Below are 20,419 nucleotides of genomic sequence, written 5' to 3' on the forward strand. Positions count from 1 at the left end.
CATGGCCAAAAGCAACCCATTAGGAAAGGGTTTACCTCACTTAAACTTCCAGCTAATAGCCCATCACTGAGAGATGTCAAGGCAGCAATCTAAGCAGGGCAGGAACTTGGGGACAGGAACTATATAGCAGAGGCCATGGAGGGATGTTAGCTACTGACTTGCTCTTCGTGACTTGCACAAACTGCTTTTTTCATAGCAACTAGAACAACCTGTCCAGAACTGAAAGCATCCACAGTGAGCCAGGTTCTCCCGCATCAATCACTAATTAAGGAAACATGCCCACACACTTACCTAAAAGCTAATCTTATGGAGGCACCTTGACTCAGATAACTCCAGCTTGTGTCAAGTTAACAAAAAACTGGCAAGGAAACCCACCTCTTAACATGTATAAACAACATGCTAAACATGCTAAACTACAGTGATGAACTCTTCATATGTGTGTGTGTGTGAGAGAGAGAGAAAGACAGAGAGAACATGTGCTTGTGTGAGTGTGTGCATGTGCATACACATACACATACACACACACACATATATACAGACATATTGCCAAGATTTAATATGCATTAAATATACCTGTATGATTTAAATATTATATGTATATGTATATAAACATATATGTATGTATACATACATATATACATACACAAACACACACACATATGTCACACACATATGACTTAGATCTGAATTAAATATACCAGGGGATAAGTTACATTTTCATAATAGTTGACAACATATACCCAGAATGGGAACATGATAGGAGATATCCAGAGTTTGACTGCAGGTCACAGAAGATTTTACTACAAAACAGGGATCATGTCAGTTACTCAAAAACAAAATAGAGTCCTAAAAAGTTTCCTCAAGGTCATAAAGCAGGCTGAATTACTTTTGAAAAAAAATTCCATCACTTGTGCTGACCGGGGAGAAGCAGCTAATCTCCCAGCAATGCTAGGCACACTTGGAATGCTCAAACTGCATAAATGTCAAGGAGACTTCAGGGATAAGAAGATAAACTGTGTATCAGTCTGCCTTTCTGAAGAGAAGAAACATGTCTGGGTTTAATGATCTTGCAAAAACAAGTCCACAGGAAGGACCCAAGAATAGGAACAGAGAAAGAGTGGGAACAGAAATAGAAGAAACAAACAGAGAAGGGATAGAAACAGGAAAGGAGTGTGAACAGGGAAGGAGTATGAACAGGGAAGAAGTGTGAACAGGGAAGGAGTGTGAACAGGGAAGGAGTGTGAACAGGGAAGGAGTGTGAACAGGGAAGGAGTGTGAACAGGGAAGGAGTGTGAGTAGGGAAAGAGTGTGAACAGGGAAGGAGTGTGAGCAGGGAAGGAGTGTGAGCAGGGAAGGAGTGTGAGCAGGGAAGGTGTGGGAACAGGATGGTTTGTGAACAGGGAAGGAGTGTGAGCATGGAAGGAGTGGGAACAGGGAAGGAATGGGAACAGGGAAAGGGTGGGAACAGGGAAAGGGTGGGAACAGGGAAAGGGTGGGAACAAGGAAAGGGTAGGAACAGGGAAGGGGTGGGAACAGGGATGGAGTGGGAACAGAGTACTTACTTGGTCTGATGTTTTGATCCTTGCAGATGTGCATGATACTGTTCTATTGAGTTGAGCGACACACTGCAGGTGGTACATCTGTACGTGCGTCTCAGACCTGTGGGAGACAGACAGGCTTGGTTAGCTGCATCTTGCCATCAGTCCAGATGATGAGTGAATTTTAGAATTTCCACAAAGGCAAGCTATGAGTATCAGAAAAGACTCCTGAGTCCTCTGCTCCAAGGCCACTCTTCCCCCTCCTCCCAGAGCCCAGCCACCAGACTCAGCAGAAGTGGGAATATGCAGGTGTTTGGACTCAGACTGTCCTATTTATATATAGATGGCTGAAGCAACTCTGAACTTCTCAAGATAAATGTTTTGGGAATTTTCTAACTAAAGCTAAACATGCTATTCCTCTCCTCAAGCCACCCCACAAGTCCCATAGACATAGTTTTAATCTGTTCAGTAAAATTAAACACATTAAATAACAGAACATGCCCCATTCCTTTGCTATCCCCATTCCAAAACAGAACTGAAGTGTAACATTAGATATTACTGTTTAATAAAGTCAAGTAACCAATAGAAAAAAAATCAAATCAATTTTGGGGCAATCTAACTTCCCATCAGAGTTAGGAATATCTATTCCTGTTTATTTACTTGCCTCATTAATACAGCATCAGCTTTGGGCTAGGCATTAGGAATTCCAACAAAGTCATGCTCTGCTTTTAAGGAGTTGAGCAAACTCTTGAGTATTTCTGAGCACTGATTTATCCAAAGGTAAGTTTGTATTACCAGCAGTATTACATACATTACATTAAACCTCTGGTGTAGTAGAGGTCCACAGTGGTACCCATTCCTCCGGTGGCAGTGTCCCTAACAGAGGGGTGAAAGTAGAGCTGGTGCTGAATCCTATAGAAGAGGAGTGCACACTAGTCAGTTTGAGACCCTTGTAAGGAGGGGTGAGTCTATGCTACCTTGTATGGTCTCTGTGACGTAACTTGTCATTCCCCATTGCCTCCATTCTCAGCCTTGAGGAAGCAGGGTAACAGAGTGAGGAAAAGAAAGAACAAAGTCCCAGGAGACAACCACAAAGCTCCAAGAAGGAAAACAAAGAGCTGTACTACACAGTTCTTCATGATAAGCAGTAGGCACATCTGCTCTGCCCTGGAAATATTAGTGGGGATTTCCCATGTCTATGGAGGGGCAAGGGACTTCATGAAACTGAAAATCCAGACCCTGAGAGAACCACCCAAGGGAGACAATATGAAGAAGACTAAGCAAAGAAAAGCTGCCTCCAGAGTCTACCTTCAGATGACAAAATATGGTGGCATCATCAGACCTGCCCTTACATCCACTGTGAGGAAAGAACCACGCTGCAAGCAAGGAGCAGAGTAGGGGCCGGACCTCAAGCAGCTACCCAAGAAAACCTTTTATAGCAGTGGCTCGCAAGGTTCAGTTGCTGAGACCCTTTAAAGTTACAGTTGCTCATGTCATGGCGAGCCATACCCCCCCCCCGCCCCCAATCACATACTACATCATAACTGTAACTTTGCTATGGTAATGAATCATAATGTAAACATCTGACATGCAAGATATCTGCTATTAAATCCCACGAAAGGGCCATGTGACCCCCAAAGCTGTCACAACCTACACGTTGAGAGCCACTGTTTTATAGGTTCTGTTCAGTAAGTTAAGCACGGGCCAGGAGATGTTTCAAATCAGAACTCCATCCAACCCTATATTCAGTAGCCAGACAGGCTCAACCAAACCAAACAATAACAAAACCTCCCAGTTCCCTGGTGTGTCTCACTTTTCTCACTTCTTTGAAACTTGACTTAGACCTAGGAATGTGGCTCTGAGGAATAAAAACCAAGCTACTCCATTAGAAAGAGCTGAGCTTGCACTGCTTCCTATTTCCGAAAGATTATCCTCCTCCCCAAACCCAGAGGATATAAGTTATCACAGCCAGTATAGAAGTTGTCAGGATGCTTATCCAGGCCTGATCCATTCTGCTCTTTTATGCATAGAATCAAAATATGAAATCCGGCTTCAGGCAATAACTCCCTCCAGAGGTCTCCATCAATCTTTTCATAATAAACAGTAACTGCTGCGGGTGAGTCCTCCTTAGAGTTCACACTAATCAAAGGGCTCCTCATTTTTTTTTAAAAGGAGGCTCAGTTTGGCAATAGGCATAAATATTTATGTTTAAAACTGGGAACTTTTAAGAACATCAACAAATCTAAAAAAAAAAAAAAAAATTCTGACCTGCCACTTTCCACAGGAATTCTTTTGCTCTGCAGTTAAACCAAGACATAAGCAGGAATATTGGGTACTTTCTTGCAGAACAAACTACAGGGGTAAGAAGTGGGCATAAAGAAGAAGAAAACCAGAGGGGTAGAGGGAACCTCCCCCACACGAAGGCATTCTCAGTGCGAACTGTGGGCTTTATTAATACTTAGTTGAAATCCTAACTACTTTGGAATTATATGGCTCTTTGCCCTCTGGGAACTAAAGAAGCTAATTATTGAATCAAAAATGTCAACTTTCTTACTGGATCCATTTCAACACGATAGCACATCAACAGTATCCTAAAGCCCTGGAGCCTAGTAGCGGATGGTGTGGGAACAAGACAGAGTTTATGACTTGGAGGAGCTTCTTGAAGACACATCCAGTTGTATTTATATTTCCCAGCACAGTGTTTATAGCAGAGGGGTCTGGAGAGGTCAGCAGACTGTGTCTCCTCAATGTGTCTTTTCAAGCCCAGTAAAACTGGAGTCCACACTGCTTCTGATGTGCTCACTGCACATTAGAGAAACACCACTGAGTCCGTATTATGGTGCCAGGTGTTTTGCTGAACACTGAGGATGTTGGAAATGATAAGACATCGCATGTTTTCTTCTGGAGCTAGTTGGGGAGAAAAGCAAACAAGGAGTTGATACTCCTTGAGATCTCAGCACAGAAATGGCTCTCTGAGGCCTCAATAGAGAAGCTACTTTTGCAGTGGACAGTAGTAAACAGAGACTCACAAGTGGTCCAAGCACTGACACCAAGTGATGGTGACATGATCCATGCTAAATATGACCAAGTGACCTTCAAGGCTGAGGGAATGTCATGGAAGAGGAGGCAGAGAAAGGATCTAAGTGTCAGAGGCTAGGGAAGATTTGCATGAAACAGTGTGTTCTGGACTCAAGCATCCGTGGTTGTTTGAATGAGACCAGTATCTAGCAAGGATGGGGACAAAGGCTCTCAAGGCCCCACCCCTGGGTGAGGAACTATTGGAAGTTAATGACTTCTGGGGAAGGAAAATGAATTTTATTTGAGGATATGGCCCTTAATAGGTTGGCCATGGTCCAGGGTAAGCCCCACACCCATGTCCATGTGGGCATCACTAATTGGTTTCCGTGAGGAGTCTTTTGCTAAAAACAGATGGTAACATGTTCTCAAAGGGATGCTGAGTAAGGAATGGTCCAGGGAGAGGAGACAGCAATGGAGGGCAGGGGAGGAAGAGGCTCATCAAGAAAAGTGGTCAAATAAAAGGAAAGTGAAAAGATGAATTAAAGAGCCAAATAACCGTACCAATGGAGAATTCAGCATCCAGTAGTAAGCCACTTGAAACCCAAGGAATATCAAATATATGTCCATAAGCAAAACCTAGACACACAGTATGCCTGCACACCTGAATCGCTGCATAAAATTCTCAAGGTGAAGAAAAACAAAAGCAAATCACACAAAACTCTACACCAGATTGAATTTGAGTTCTCTAGGCAAAGCACAGTGACATAAGCATCCGAATAGATAAATATGGCCCTAGCCAAGTGATACCAGGCTTGATGGCCACCTTCTGTGGCTCAGGCCTCACATATAGAAAGAAGGAAAGCAAGTTCTGAATGTTGTCCTCTGACTTCACATGTACACTATGATATGCATACATGCATACTCATATCCACACAATACACACACACAATATGCACACACACACATTCATATACACACACACTCACAAAAACACATACATATACATGCTCACATACACACAACACATACATATTATATATATACATACATAAACACACTCACATACATGTAAAACACAGATGCATATATCACATACACATACAGACAACACAAAACATACTCACATATACATAATACATATATATATATACACACACAAACACTCACTGACATACATACAGCATACACATACTCATATATATACAACATGCACAAACATATACAAACACATATATACAACATATAGACACTACACACACACATACATACATACAACAAACAGAAAACATGCACACTCACACATAGCACACATACTTACATATTCACAACACACAAACACACACATACACACCCACATACACACAACACACACACACAAACACAAATAAAATTTAAAATGTAAAAAAATAATTAAAAGATAACAAATGTATGGGTATTTTAAAATTGCTTTTTATTATTCAAAGGCCACTAACAATCTAGGTATTATATTTTAGTGTTCATAACATGCATGGACTTCAAGCAGAGGATGAAGAATCATTTTATATGAAACAGTGCAATTTTAAATCTACAAGAGTGGAAATGTAAGGCAGGCTCTTTACAGCAATTACTAAACAAATGTAAAGAGTTAAGGACAGAGAACATATACGCAGAGGGGTAAGCACTTCTATTAGCCCACAGTGAGCTGAAAGAAGGTATAAAAAAATAGAAAACATGGAACTGTGGGAAAGTGACTGTCTGTATGCACCCACACATACAGCACACACTCTACACATGTATGATATGCATACATATATACCACAAACATATATACTACGCACACACAGAGTCTTTCCTAACCACACATATACCTCCCTTTCCCTGTACACATATCGGTACAAAAAATAAAAACAAAATAGATGGAACACATAGAAAACAAACATCAAAGTAATAAAAGTAAATTCTGTCACATTAATAATTACATTAAATATAGACGGGTTAAAAATTTCAAAATGCTGAAATTGTCAGAGGAGATAAAAACCAAGACCCAAATATATCAAATACATGCTACATTCAAAGGCAGACTTTGTGTACTTAGGAGCTAGAAGTAAAGAGATCAGAATTGCTTCATTGGAACACTAAGTGAAAAATTAAAAGAGTTGGAATTGAAATAGTAGAACAGGAAGTCAACAAAGGGTAGATGCTTCTGTTCATGTCTGAACAGACTTCAGAGCAAGGCAATTCCCAGACACGAAGAGGGCACTTTATAATGACAAGGGGAGAATTTCATCAGCAGGACATAACTTGGAATGTCAGTGAGCCATTAAGAGCTTAAGATCAGGTAATGCAAAACCTGATAAAACCAAAGGCAGGAAAAAAAAAAAAAAAAAAAATCAAGACCACAATGATAGCGGCGGATGCTCACACCTCTCTCTTGGCAGTTAGAAAAACAGGATGAAAAATCAACAGTGCCCAGAAAATGGGACCAAAAGTATCATCTATCTTGTACTAACTAATTTATGTTTGTAACAACACCTCTGTAAGTGTTCACTGATAGACACCCACATGCAGTGTGTGCCCAGCTCCTGTAAACCTGTAAACTTAAATTATGTTTGTAGAGGGGAGTTTTGATGACAACTCAATTAAACTGGAAGTAAATCACAAGAAGATTTGCAAAGCATCTAAAATATGTCTAAACCACTCCTGCAGAGAAATCTGAAGGCAGCTTGACCCAAGGCAAGAAAACACTACAGATACAGTTGCAAAGAAGGTGGTAGAGAGATTTATAGTCTCAGTGCTGGAGCCTGGAAGATTGCAAGCACTTATCCCATCTGAAAAAGAAGGGGAATTGTAAGTCACAGGAACCAAGGACAGGGAAACATCCACATAAAAATTAATAAAACCAAATTCTAGTCATTAAAAAGGTGAATTCAAATACTGCCCCCAAATGCCTTAAGTGGAGATTAGAAACAAACAAACTAATAAGCAAGCAAACAAGCAAACACATACCTCCTAGTAAGAGTAGGCACCAGTACAGACCATATGGGTCAATTAAAAATGGCAATGTACAATGCTGTGAGCGTTTAGTATTCAAATAAATCTCAGAATATGCATGAGTCAGGCACAAGTACCAGAGTCAAGTGGACAGCCATTCAACAACAGACAGGGATCTGTTGTCAATATTTTCCCACATAGAAAGATGGAAGCCCAGAGGGTCGTTCTACACAATCCTATCAAATACTAAGGGATTTTGTAATATTAACTTTGCAACACACTTTCGGCAGCTGGGGAAGAAAATGTATCAACATCTACAGAGAAGAACCAGCAAACCAGAAGAGGGTTTAATTTGATAGAGAATACTTATGTAAAATTTATAGCTAAAATGACATTCAATACTAGAACTGAAGGTGCCTCTGATTAAGAAGCCAATTACTCTCAAATTATGCCCCAGACCTCTAGTACAATGTATCATTGTAACTTCAACCATGTTATCCAAAATAAACCTCCAGCAAAAGCAGAAATAAAAAAGAGAAGAAAAGAAAAAAGCAAAGAGGATCACTTGGACAAGGCCTGCTATTATCAAACTAGGCCTCTGCATTTTGAGCAGAGTAAGTTTGTTGATGACCTGGAAAGTCTAAACCAACGAATATTTTTGAGAGCAATCCATATGAACCTATGGGGGTCTGGAACCAGGTTCATGGACTGAATCCACGTTGCATCATCATTAATCACTGACAGATTCATTGCAAACCCATTAAACTCACAAAAAGCTCTTTGTAGACTGAGACTTGTAGCCTGAGATAGATGGGGAAACCAAGAGACCTAGAATGGTCACAACAGTTTCTAAAAAGAAAATAGTTTAAGGGGCCATATTGAGGAGTCCATGATGTCCAGTCAGTACCAAGGACATGGGGAACCAGTGGGGCGGGATGGAGTCCAGAGTCCAGAGGGTGTTGCTGATTAGAGGTTAGCTGAACACGCTGAATAAAGATTTCAAGGCAATTCAGCAGGAGGAAAAGCTTTCCATGAGTGGATACACATTTGAACACTAAGGAAACAATTAGAGTTGGCTTGAGACACTAACACCCATAAAAATAAGGTGGTTGGGATGGTGCTGGGACTCAGTAAGGAGGGTCCAAACCCACTGACCCCAATCTCTAGAACCCACATGAAGGTACAAAGAACCAGATCCACAAAGTTGTCCTCTGATCATTCATGTATGGTCACGCATGTGTCAGGCACAACCCCCCAGCCCCCCACACATGCACAAACACATCACACACACACACACACACACACACACATACACACACACACATCAGACAAACATACTCATGCATCACACACACACACTAATAAACAGAATAAAAACAATAAAACCAAGGCTGTGACTACAGTTAACTATAAGAGCTAAAACTCTAGAACTGCTATAAAAATATAAGGACTATAAAATATCTCCATGAATAATGTAAGAAGCACATTCTATGAAAGAAGCTCCAAATACATGAAAAAGAATAGAGAATTTTTTTTTAAGGATACAAAGACTTTATTTATGAAAGATGCCATTTGGAAACAGAGCAGAAAGCTCTACCCGAGGAGAGATGTGTCCAGTACAGGGCTGTGTCCTGAAAGCAGCATTAGCTCCTGCCAATGAATCATTAAAAGACAACCCAGTATTTCCAATAGCAGACTACTTGACCAGATGTGTCATAAAGGAAGTTATAAATATGATCAACAAGCGCATGAAAAATTGTTTTGCCTTAGTTGTTGCTGGAGAGATGCAAATTACATGAATGATTAAGCACCATCTCACAGTCAATACAAATGCCGCCATCAAATAAAACAATGCTAAGTGTGACCAAGCATGTGAACAACTAGAATTCACACGTTCCTGGGGCAACTGGAAATGGCACTTCTTGGAGAAGCCATCTAGTGGTTTCTTATAAAGTTTTAGTCACACACCTTACTGTATGGGGATTTACTCTAGAGGAATAAAAAGGTGTATGTGGGGGGATAGAGTGGGGGAGCTGTGTGTGTATATGTGTGGGGGGTGGGAGAGGGAGGGGGAGAGGAAGAGGGGAAAGGGAGGGAGACTGTGTTAGAATGTGTGTGTGAGTGTGTGTGCGTGTGTGTGTGTGTGTGTAAAACCAGTATATAGATGCTTGTAGCAGCTTTAATTATAGTTGCCAAACAATAAATCTATCCACCCAAGAATTGCTACACTAAGGTATACTTATATAATGACATAAAAATGAGAAAAAAAATTTCAATGTACTAATTCATGTATCAATACAGATGAATATCAAACACATTCTCAGGTAAAGTCCTGGGACACGGAAAGGCAAATCCTGGGTAAACTGTCTGACAGGATGATGAAGACAACAAGGACCTCACAGGAAGCCAGGGCTCAGGAAAGCGCTCCCTTTGGCAGTGGGAACTGACAAGTGAAAATTGAAAAATTTTGAAGAGACAATGTTTTCTATTTTGATGTTGGATGGCAATTACGAGGTATGTGCACTTACCAAAATGTGCCGAATCAAATACCTAAGACCTGCACATCCCACTTGCATTTAAAAAAGTGCATGCCTAACTTTACACAGAAACTTGAGTTCTGTGATCATCTACATTTGTGTTGTACTGAATTACCAGAACACAGACTTCCTGGTGATGCTTTGATAGCTCCTCACCATGCAGAGAAATGTTCTCATGTATTCTGAAATAATAGTGCTCACTAAGGCCAGAACAAGTGTTGAGGATGATTCAGAATATAAAGGTAAGAACAATGTTGATTTTGAATTATTTTGTCCACTTCTGGGCTTGGACATCCTCCAATCAAACTGTCCTATATGCGACCCTGTCCTTTTCCAACATACACGCATGAATGATTTTATCTAAAAGTTCTACTACATATCTGCCACGTGGCTCATCCATCCACTCACTGCTCGGCTCTGTAGTCACTCGGAACACATGAGAAAGATGAGGGGCAGGCCCAGAGCAGAGGCAGAGCTGGTTCTGAGGCCTGACTTCCTAGTTCGGAGTCCATGCTTCCTGCACTGTGTGCACTGCCTCCGGGACAGATGACAAGCAAGAAATCTCCTCGGGATCATCAGACCTGTGTCCTCACGTGCCACCCAAGCATGGACAATCATAAAGCATGGATCGTTTTCCTTCGTTTACAGAAACTAAGAAAGAAATTAAAGAAAGCAGACTTATGTGCAGTTTGGAAAACTCGGGAAGGGAAATATCTTAGTATCTTGTCCTGAATCGATTTGATAGCAAAGAGGAAACAAATGACACTAAATGGGTTAGTTTAGCTGCAAAAGGAGCTTTCCTACTGTGTGAAATCTCTTTTATCTAATCAGCTTTCTTCTCCAGAAGGTATAAACCTTACCTTACCCTCCCTGCCACACACACTAGTGTGGGGCTCCTGGTGAAGTTTGAATTCTTCACAGCAGAGTTCCGCTGTGAGGTTCAGCTGTCTAATAGCAGAAAGGAGGGAAGAAAGTATCTGAGCAGGAACGAAACACAGAGGACAATGGATATCCCTAAGTGCATCAGGAAAATCCCGTAAGGCTTCAACCCTGCACTACTGGCAAAGAAGAAACTCTGAGACCAGAGAAATGGTCTTCCCCAGAGAAGAGCGCACTGGTTGGTTATCCAGCACCAAAGCGATCAGCCGTGAAAACAAACACATGGTTAACATTGTACAGACAGAGAAGGTTATATGTAGGAACATACATGTATTACATATGCCTCGGTATGCAATAACAATTAAAAAAAGGAAGAAATGAATTTGAAATAAAGCAAAAACAGGTGTTTGGAAGGGTTTGGAGGAAAGAAATGGGAGGAAGAAATGATGTAGTTATATTATAATCCAAATATGAGAGAAAAAATGTGGGTTTTTTGTTTTTGTTTGTTTGTTTGTTTTACTTGCTTGTTGTTTGCTTGTTTAAGAATTGTTTCTCTCCTTCCAGGACTTCAGCAGAAGATTCTGGATTATATGTACTCACTGGATACTAGAGAATTGTTCAGGCATCCTCAAAACAGGAGTGGCTATGTCCCACAGGTGGCTGAGCTTCAGTAAATCTATAACCGGAACCTTGAAATCACAGTTATTATAAATCCACAAATTTGGGAGCAAAGCACTTTTTCTTGTCCATAACACAATAGTCTGTGTTCAGATGCTTTATCTTTGACAAGCGGAATTGCTCCTTTGCCTTCTCTAACCCCACCCGTGGCCAGGAATACCCTCCCTCCAGGGGAGCCTCTGCTTAAGCTGAATTCAGTTCAAGCCTGAGCAGGCTTTGCACAGGAACCTGGTACAAGTTTATTTTAATTTCCCCCAATATGCCTAATGCTTGCAGACACTTAGCCCAAGCAGAGGCCCTGCTCAGTATACTCCCGGGATGCTTCACAGTGCAGGGTGTGCTCACACTCACTGTGGCATCTCTACCACTACCCATTGGTTCCTTGTGTTCTGATTTCCTTATGAAAGAATGACCCTGCTGCGGGCACATCAGTGTCAAGGACAGTCACAGTTGTTCTTGGAGCAACCAAGCTTAAAGCTCTCAAAAGTGTGTGTGTGTGTCTCCTGACACCCTTACTGGTATCAAACCGATTCTTTGTCAATTCTCCCAAATCTCTTCTGAAATGATTTCTGAAACCTTCACTCTCTCTGTGTGTGCACTTTATTACTTAACTGACACAGATGCCTCTGTTGCGCTCCCATCTCGGTGAATTCTAGCTATTCCTCATATGAACAGCATATACAGTCCCAGTTCTGTGTCCATCGGAACAGGTTTGTACTGGCTGCCTGGTGAGCTCTGAAAAGATTCTGAGCCTCTCCTGAGACATTTTCTGAAGGCAAGTTGTCTCATAGTGAGGGGGTGGGGACCAAATTCCACGCATTTTGTAACTGTGTTAGAACAAATTCTCAAAAGCTGGGGTTAGGAATGTGTGGCCAAACTATAACATGAGCAAATGTCTGGATTTAAGGCTGTAGGCAGCTATCTCGGAGGACCAGTGGTAAATAAAAGGATGAAGAGGCTCAGGAAATGAAGGCTGTGTTAGGACTGCTAGACATTAACTCCTGGCCATGGGTCTGTAGCTTCAGGAACTACACCAAGGGCATCTCTGCCAGCTGATGCTTCCATTGTCACGGCAACAGGGCAGCATCTTAGGCCATGTGCACGGGAATGCAAGGGGAGCCCAGTCACTCATGTATGTAGTTCAGTGTACCACTGAGGTTAGAGGTGCTAAGACAGAGACAGTCCCCAGGTCTTCCACGTGATTGCCACCTCCCCCTCAGAGTGTCACTGCCTTTTGTTCTCCCCTAAACTCCATTCTTTCTCCCAACTGCTGGCAACCCAAGACCCAGAAAAACCAACCTCCGACAGATGGCCTAGCCAGCTCCAAACTGCCTGAGATCTGAGCCCTGTAACAAACACTTTACATCAAGTACAATGGCTTCCTTTTCCAATCAAAGGTTGACCAGCAGGAAACTTGAAGTATCAAAAGACAGCTCTCTAAAAAGGATGAAGGAGCTCTTGATAGATGTCATCTTCAAAACCCCTTATGAATATCATTTTACAGATGGGAAAACAATGGTTCAAAGACATTAAATTCATAGAACTAATAAACAGAAAAACCTAGATGTGAATTTACTGACTTCTGATTTCAAAGCCAGCGACTTTGATAACCAAGACTTTACAAAATGAGAGGGAAATGTAAGGGAAGGCACACGACTTAAAATAACAACAGCAAAACCTACAAAAATAAAAGAGCAATATCCATATACACATATATCTTTATGCATATAAACAACACATGCACACACACACACACACACACACACACACAGTGTAATTGGTCAAAATGTTGGGAATAAATTGACTGTAAGTGCTTACCCTTAAATGGTACATTTATATCAATGCAACCCTCTTCCCAACAAGCTCTGAGAATATCAAGAAAGACTAGGCTGAAGGAATGTAAAAGCAGAAGGGTGGAGAAAGGGGGAACTGAAATGCTGCCATCTAGGCCTGGCAGGGCTGGTCAACTCATGACCATAAACTCACAGCAGATTTGGTTGCCTATATAAGATGTACGCAATATCAAACCTGTAAAAATTCCATCGTGAATGAGGGAGAGGCTCTTGAGTCCCCACCTTTAGTGAGGAAGCCTTTGGCAGTTGATGGCTGCTGGGGGAGTCAGTGTGCTTTGGGGAGGTGGGAGGGAATGCCGAGTGGACGTGACCAAAATTCTCATATATATGAGACTTTCAAGTAATGAATTAAAAGTATATAAGAATACATTAATTTGAGATGGTTATGTGAGGGAGATGAGAAAGAGTGATTGTGGTGAGGTGTTCAAGTCTAGACTAACTGTTAGTTCTCCATCAGATTCCAAGCACTGACTGTGTGGAAGAACTCAGATAACCCCATTTTCCACACAAGAATTGGGGAGCCATGCAAAGAAAGCATGGCTGTTGCTCACTTGCTCTCGAATCCAAACTTAGGCTTGCACAATAAAAATGGCTCCTCTCTATGGGTCCCATCTACAGAATCTCACCACCACCGGGCTCTGCCATAACCCAGATTAGAGCACAGAGTAGGCTGCTATTCCACATTTGAGACACTCTGAGCACCACAGAAAGCATCCAAATGCCTTTTGAATCCAACCCATTGCCTGCAGGCATAGACTACAGGGTACTAAACAGCTAATTAGACAAAGCACACAAACTTACTAAAACAGTCCTTTCCCTGTTTGAACAGTGAATATGCAAAGCTTTGAAGATTGAAACAGCAAGGAAATGGCTTACCATCTTCAAAAGCTGTTTCCAAACAAACAGAGCCCAAAGAGGGAACACATTCCCAGCAATTAAATGACAATTTGAGCCATGTTGGATGCCTGGCCCACCCAGGGGCTGGGGAATAAGTTGTCACCAGCGCGGAAATTCAGAAGCAATAGAGCAGTTCAACCTAAACTGCTCAACCTAAACACTTGCACCTTAGAGGATAGCCTTGGGTATCCCACAGGGCAAAGGTGTGTAATCAGCTTGGATGGTTTGGAGATATCCACATCAATACAGCCAGTTATAAGGTGATCCATTGTTGTTCTTAAATTACTCTTTGCAACTTACATGAAAACCGGAGAATTGAACCATTTTGCTTTGCGTTTGTTTGGGGAATCTGATTGTATCCCAGGCAGACTTAGATAGGCTGTCTTAACTACCCATTTGGACTGTACTCAAACGATTTTTACCCACATGTTAAATAGAAAACGTAGGAAATGCATTCCCTTCTGTCTGACGTCGATGTGGTCTAAGTGGAACTGGCTAGGTCTTAGGATAGGCCACTGTACAGGAGGTTGTGACCAAGTCAACTGTCATGTTCCTCCTCTTCTCCTTCTGCTCTACAGCATCTACCACAAACTCAGCACACATGGCATGTTCTTTTTCCTTCTGCTCTGTAGTATCTATGATCAAGTCAGCATGCATGTCCCTTCTCTTCTGATGCTGCTCTATGGGTTCCACAGTGACCAACATGCATGGGCCTTCTCCTCCTCTTTGCTATTGTCCTTCAAGGAAGCGCATTTCTTCCTAGCAACTCCTATGATTTGCCTCAAAATGAATTAATTGTAGCGATGCCCTCAGAGCTATCAATCAGCATTGACACATGCCTTTAGCTCTATTCTGTGAGATCCCAATGAACAGTCCTAACGTACCTTCATCCATGATTGCTTCAGGGTTCTTCATGACCAGTGACTATGAGCAACACTGGAAGAGGCTTGCAAAATATGGGCAAAAAATAATGCCCAATAAGAGCCACAGGTAAAAAGACTAGAGCAAAATGCCCTAATTGCCAATGATTCTTAAATGATTGATATTCCAATCAATCATCTCTGTTTCTTGCCCTCTGTCGCCCATACAGACTGGCTAGGTGCCCAGTTACCTTTGCTATTCTTACAGTTCGTTCTCTGAGCCTTTTCTGATCCATAGTTCTCAAAGTCTCCCAGGTAGCCAGCCAGTTGGTTCTACGTCAAGTTCCAGGTACGTGCTGCCTCCCTACACCACTGTCTCCCTAACAGAGCTGTTCCGAATGTAAAAGTCTTCAATAACAACAAAAAAAATCACCCTTAAAGGGGGTTCTGCACTTTGAGTATTTGATTTAGAGAAAGATTGTTGAGACTATGGACCACAGATCACCAAGACCATGCCCGCGCATAATCCTGACAACTTCATGCCAACAAGTGACAGCTGTTGCCCCACTGTGACTTTATTTATAGACATTTGACAGGAGCCTCCCAATTAAAAAAATTAGCCCCAATAATTTTCCACTCCATTACCCCATATAGAATCCAACAGAAAGAAGCAGGATTCACAGGTTGAACAGGGAACCTAGTGCTTTCAGAAACCAAATATCCTGTGTAAAGATGAGATTATGAGGGTCTCAACAATCCTGAGAAACACTGAGGCTCAGACTTGGGGGAGAGGAAGATAAATGACAAGACAACTACTCATCAGCTCTAGGGGAAGAAATCATCATATCCCCTGTCAGTCTATACTTACCATTGGATTATGATGTGTCTTTGTTCCCTAACCTACAAAACAGAGGTGAAATTACAACCATTCAGAGCTCATATTAGAATTAAATAAATTAATATAAATATGTAATGCAGGAGAAACAAGCAGTTCAATGGATGTAAATGATAATGAATTGTTGCATTTTATTTAAACTAATTATTTTTCTTTCTTAGCTTACAAAGAACTAGGCTTCATTATGGCATTTTTTCAAACAAACTTGGCTTTTTGTACTTTTCTCCACACTCCTTCTCATCCCCCTTGGGCCCCTGTGCTCTCTCACAGTCAGCAGACCTCTTTCTACATTCCTGTATTGTGCCATCTTCTGCCTCCCCTGCATTTCTGGAACCTCTTGTCCCTCTCCCCTAAGAGTTCACAGTGAACACCCATTCTGATAACCCTCATATACATACATACAAAAGGACTATAGCTGCTTTTACTCATGGTGATCTTATACTTTGAACAAAAATGAAGACACCACTCATGACTGGGAAACTTCATAATAACGCAATGGTCTAGAAAGAACACTCGCTTTGCAACAGGCATATATAAGGCATCCTGGCAGGCTACCTTCTCTACAGATGCTATTTATTCCATCTTTTGACAGGTCACATGACTCCTCATGTACTCATCAGCCTACACATTTGCTTAGCTTACAGTTGAATGGAAAATGATCCCTAGTCTTCATTTAAAATGATGCTTTGAAAACACTGAGAAAAAATTGGATGACAACGCTTCTGGCAACGCTGTTGACATCACGGATCTCAGTGTCTTTTACTATCTTTGTTTGTTTGTTTGGTTTTATTTTAAGTTCTGTGTCTGTGGCTACTGAATTATATAATTAGCTAAGTTCATAAGTCAAATATACCCAACAAGCAGAAATTAGTATTGAGAGTTGAAAGTTTAAAGGCATTTTTTTTTTTCACTCTTAAAGGGTGCAAGCAAGAGCTTATCTGAAGAATTCCTCTTTGTGTATTTGGGATTCTATTCCTTTATCAATAGTCTCTGCTGACAGTGCCACTTGCTCTCTTGGGACACTGTCAATGCTGATTTCCTAACAGATTCTGATGTGTCCAGAGGCAAGAAATGGTTCATAACCTTCCTTTATCAATATCCAGGAGCCTTTCAAACTTAAGCACAGATGTTTACAGATCAGCCTACATCCAAGGTCTGCAGTTAAATAAGGCAACCTTGTCTCCTCATTCAGGCTTCCCACAAAGGAATGGGATATCTGAATGGCAGGAGCCAGAGCAACGGAGGGAAGCTTTGGCATTGGAACCAGTTAACTGGGGTAGAAATCTCACCTGCTTGTCTGTGGTATCTTTGGGCAAGGTCATTTACTACACAGAACACCCCACCCCACCCCTCTCTCTCTCTGTGTGTGTGTGTGTGTGTGTATGACTGTGCGTTCGTGCTAAGGAAATAGTCATTTTAGGATTCAAGACTATTAGCTATGTAACTGAAAGTAAATGGATAGGATGGGTAAGAAGAGGACACGTAGACACATTTCCCCTAAAGTACTAATCCAGTATTGACCAACTCGCTGATACACACTGAAGTTGGCAGCATGCCTTTGCATGTAATAACTTATAGTCTTAGAAAGATGAGAAAGGGGTACTTTTAGTAGGTAACCATGCCAACACATCCTGTACACATACACACAAGGAAGCAACATGAGAAAGTACAGGGACTTGAAGGCCACTTGGTAACATTGACTCTTCAGCTGTGCATTTGAGAAGAAGTCACTGGGCTGACACAGGAGCAGGGTCATGTTGATCACTATGCTAAGGACTATCCAAAAAAAGTGTGTCCAAGAATCATCCAGTGGGCCACAGGTAGCCAGGATAGCTGTGGCTATGTCCCAACACAAAGCCATAAAGTTAGGACAGTAAAAGAATGCTTTTTTTGTAACTTATCTTTGATGTTCTCAAATGTAGAGTTTGCAGATGACCACATTGCCATGATGCTACACAAACTAAGCACATGCGTGCTTTCTGTGCACACATGGGTACCTGGAATGTGGCTTCCAAGCACAATTTAACAGCATCATGAGCTATTACATCTTCAAGGTAACTAAGTAATGCTTTAGACTTCCAATGCAAATGAAAGGTGGCTAATGCTACTTAGAGGACATTTGTTCTTAGGATGGGTCTACAGCCACATGGAAGGACCACCTGCCATGCGTTCCAATTCACTCTCTGTTTCCTGCTGCACTGGAGCTCAGAAGTAGAGAGTCCAAACCTTGCTTTTTAGTTTCCTATTAATTTTCATAGTAAAGCTAATATATTCTCTTGTTTATTATTGCATTTCTCAATCCAAGTGTGACTTCTAAGATGTCTCCAAAGAAAACAGAACCCCCCCTCAAATTAAAATTATAGATGAAGATTATTCAAGGAAAATTGGACAGGTGAATACTTTTTCTTAAGAAAAATAGTGAGGCAATCAATCTGCTTAATTTGTAGGGTATTTGGGCAAGTTTCTTTGTTTATACTTGTGGCTTTCTGAATGTGAAAGTCATCATTAAAATATTCGATCAGGGAGATGGCTCAGTGGCTAAGAGCACTGACTGCTCTTCCAGAGATCCTGAGTTCAATTCCCAGCAACCACATGGTGGCTCACAACCATCTATAATGGGATCCAATGCGCTCTTCTTTTGTGTCTTAAGAGAGTTACACTGTACTATGATACATTTAAAAAAAAAAAAAAAAAAACCTTTAAAAAGTATTAGAAAAATACTCCATCTGTCATCCCTGTATCCCTGTGCCCCTCCTCCCCCCACATCCCTACCATCACCTACACACTCTGCCCAGCTCCAGGGCCTCATACTCCACCCCTCTGGATGGGTGTGCCTTGGGCCCCAGCTCCTCAACTCCTTTTTCAAATGTTGCTTATTTAGTAAAGTTTGTCTCAACAACCCCAGCTATACTGCTAACCAACTCACCCAACCCCCCTTTTTTAAATCTCATTCTTCAAAGCACAGAGTGTGTGTTATATGTTACACAGTTTACTTTTAAAAGATCCCCAAATTCCAAACTGAATCCCAACATTTACAAGAGCAGATTAGTTTTGTTTTCCATTCATATTTAAAGTCTTGCAGCTGGGAGTGTTTCTGACACGTGGAGATACAAAGAAAATGTACACGTGGAAACACAGTGGCCAGCCATCCGAAGATGAACAGAGGAGCTGAATGCTGAGGAAATGATTGATCTTCAAAGGGCTGGTTCCAGGCTCCTTTGCCTCATCTTTTTATTTTATTTTGGTCAGAAATTTCAAGGAGCTATTATCTGAAGCTCATGATGATCTCAAACCATGCTTCCAGATCAAGCAGGAGTCTTCTGCAGCATGTAGAATGTCTCCCCACCTGGATTCTAATCTGCCTTCCAAAAATAGTCTAGAAGATGAAGATTGTTATCATAGTTAGGCTTTCTATTGCTGTGAAGGGACACCAGGACCATGGCAACTCTTGTAAGAGAAAGCATTTAATTGGGGCTGGCTTACAGTTTCAGAGGTTCAGTCCATTATCAGCACGGTAGGAAGCATGGCTGCTGGCAGTGTGTAGGCACACATGATGCTGGAGAAGGAGCTCAGAGTTCTGTATCTTGTTTCCCAGGCAGCAGAAGGAAACTGTGTACCACACCGGGCACAGCTTGAGCACAGGAGACTTCAAAGCCCATCACCATAATTGGCAAAATTCTTACAGCAAAGCCACACCTACTCCAACAAGGCCATACCTCCTAATAGTGTCACTTCCTATGGGCCAAGTATTCAAATGCATAAGTCTATGAGGGCTATACCTATACAAAGCACCACAATTGTGTATATTTTTAAACCCCCCTGAATCTTACAGACTTACTATTCTTATTATAGCATGGGTTTGAAAACAGAAAACATTCAGTTTTGGTTTTTGCATGTGACTGGTATGCATATTATGAAAGTCAAGTAGCATAGAATGTCTATTTCCGAGGACATAATGGATTACTTTTGGATTCTCTGTAAACATGCATAGAACAATAAGTAAAACATCAGTCCTAGCATCCTGAGATCCAGAAGCTTCCCCAGACTCTGGAAACTTCCCCCACCCCAATGCCCAAACAAACAGAGAGTTTTCATTAAGTGTCTGTATTACCATGTATTACCAGGCTGAGAAGGTCATTAAAAATGACTAGTATTTAGTGAAAAGTAACAATTTGCTGAGGAGGGGAGTTGATAAAATAATTTAATGAGATGGGTAGGCATACTTAGGGCAATCAGAGATTTTGAATATGTGATTCCCTGAATTACAAGTATTTGACATTAACCTCCAGTTTGA

General features: G+C 41.5%; 1 protein-coding gene across 1 annotated transcript in view; it reads right to left on the minus strand.

Moving 5' to 3' along the window:
• Positions 1–1,558: 1,558 nt before the first annotated feature.
• The window catches only part of ZMAT4 (zinc finger matrin-type 4), a gene marked incomplete at both ends in the record, with an annotated part of 264,719 nt that continues 245,858 nt past the window's right edge, over positions 1,559–20,419 (minus strand). Inside the window, one exon of the mRNA XM_080929128.1 lies at positions 1,559–1,659. Within this exon, the coding sequence (XP_080785254.1) occupies positions 1,559–1,659 (101 nt within the window). The remainder of the gene's footprint in view (positions 1,660–20,419) is intronic.

This window comes from Micromys minutus (assembly GCF_963924665.1).
Source record: "Micromys minutus genome assembly, chromosome: 14".
Classification (NCBI taxonomy): Eukaryota; Metazoa; Chordata; class Mammalia; order Rodentia; family Muridae; genus Micromys; species Micromys minutus.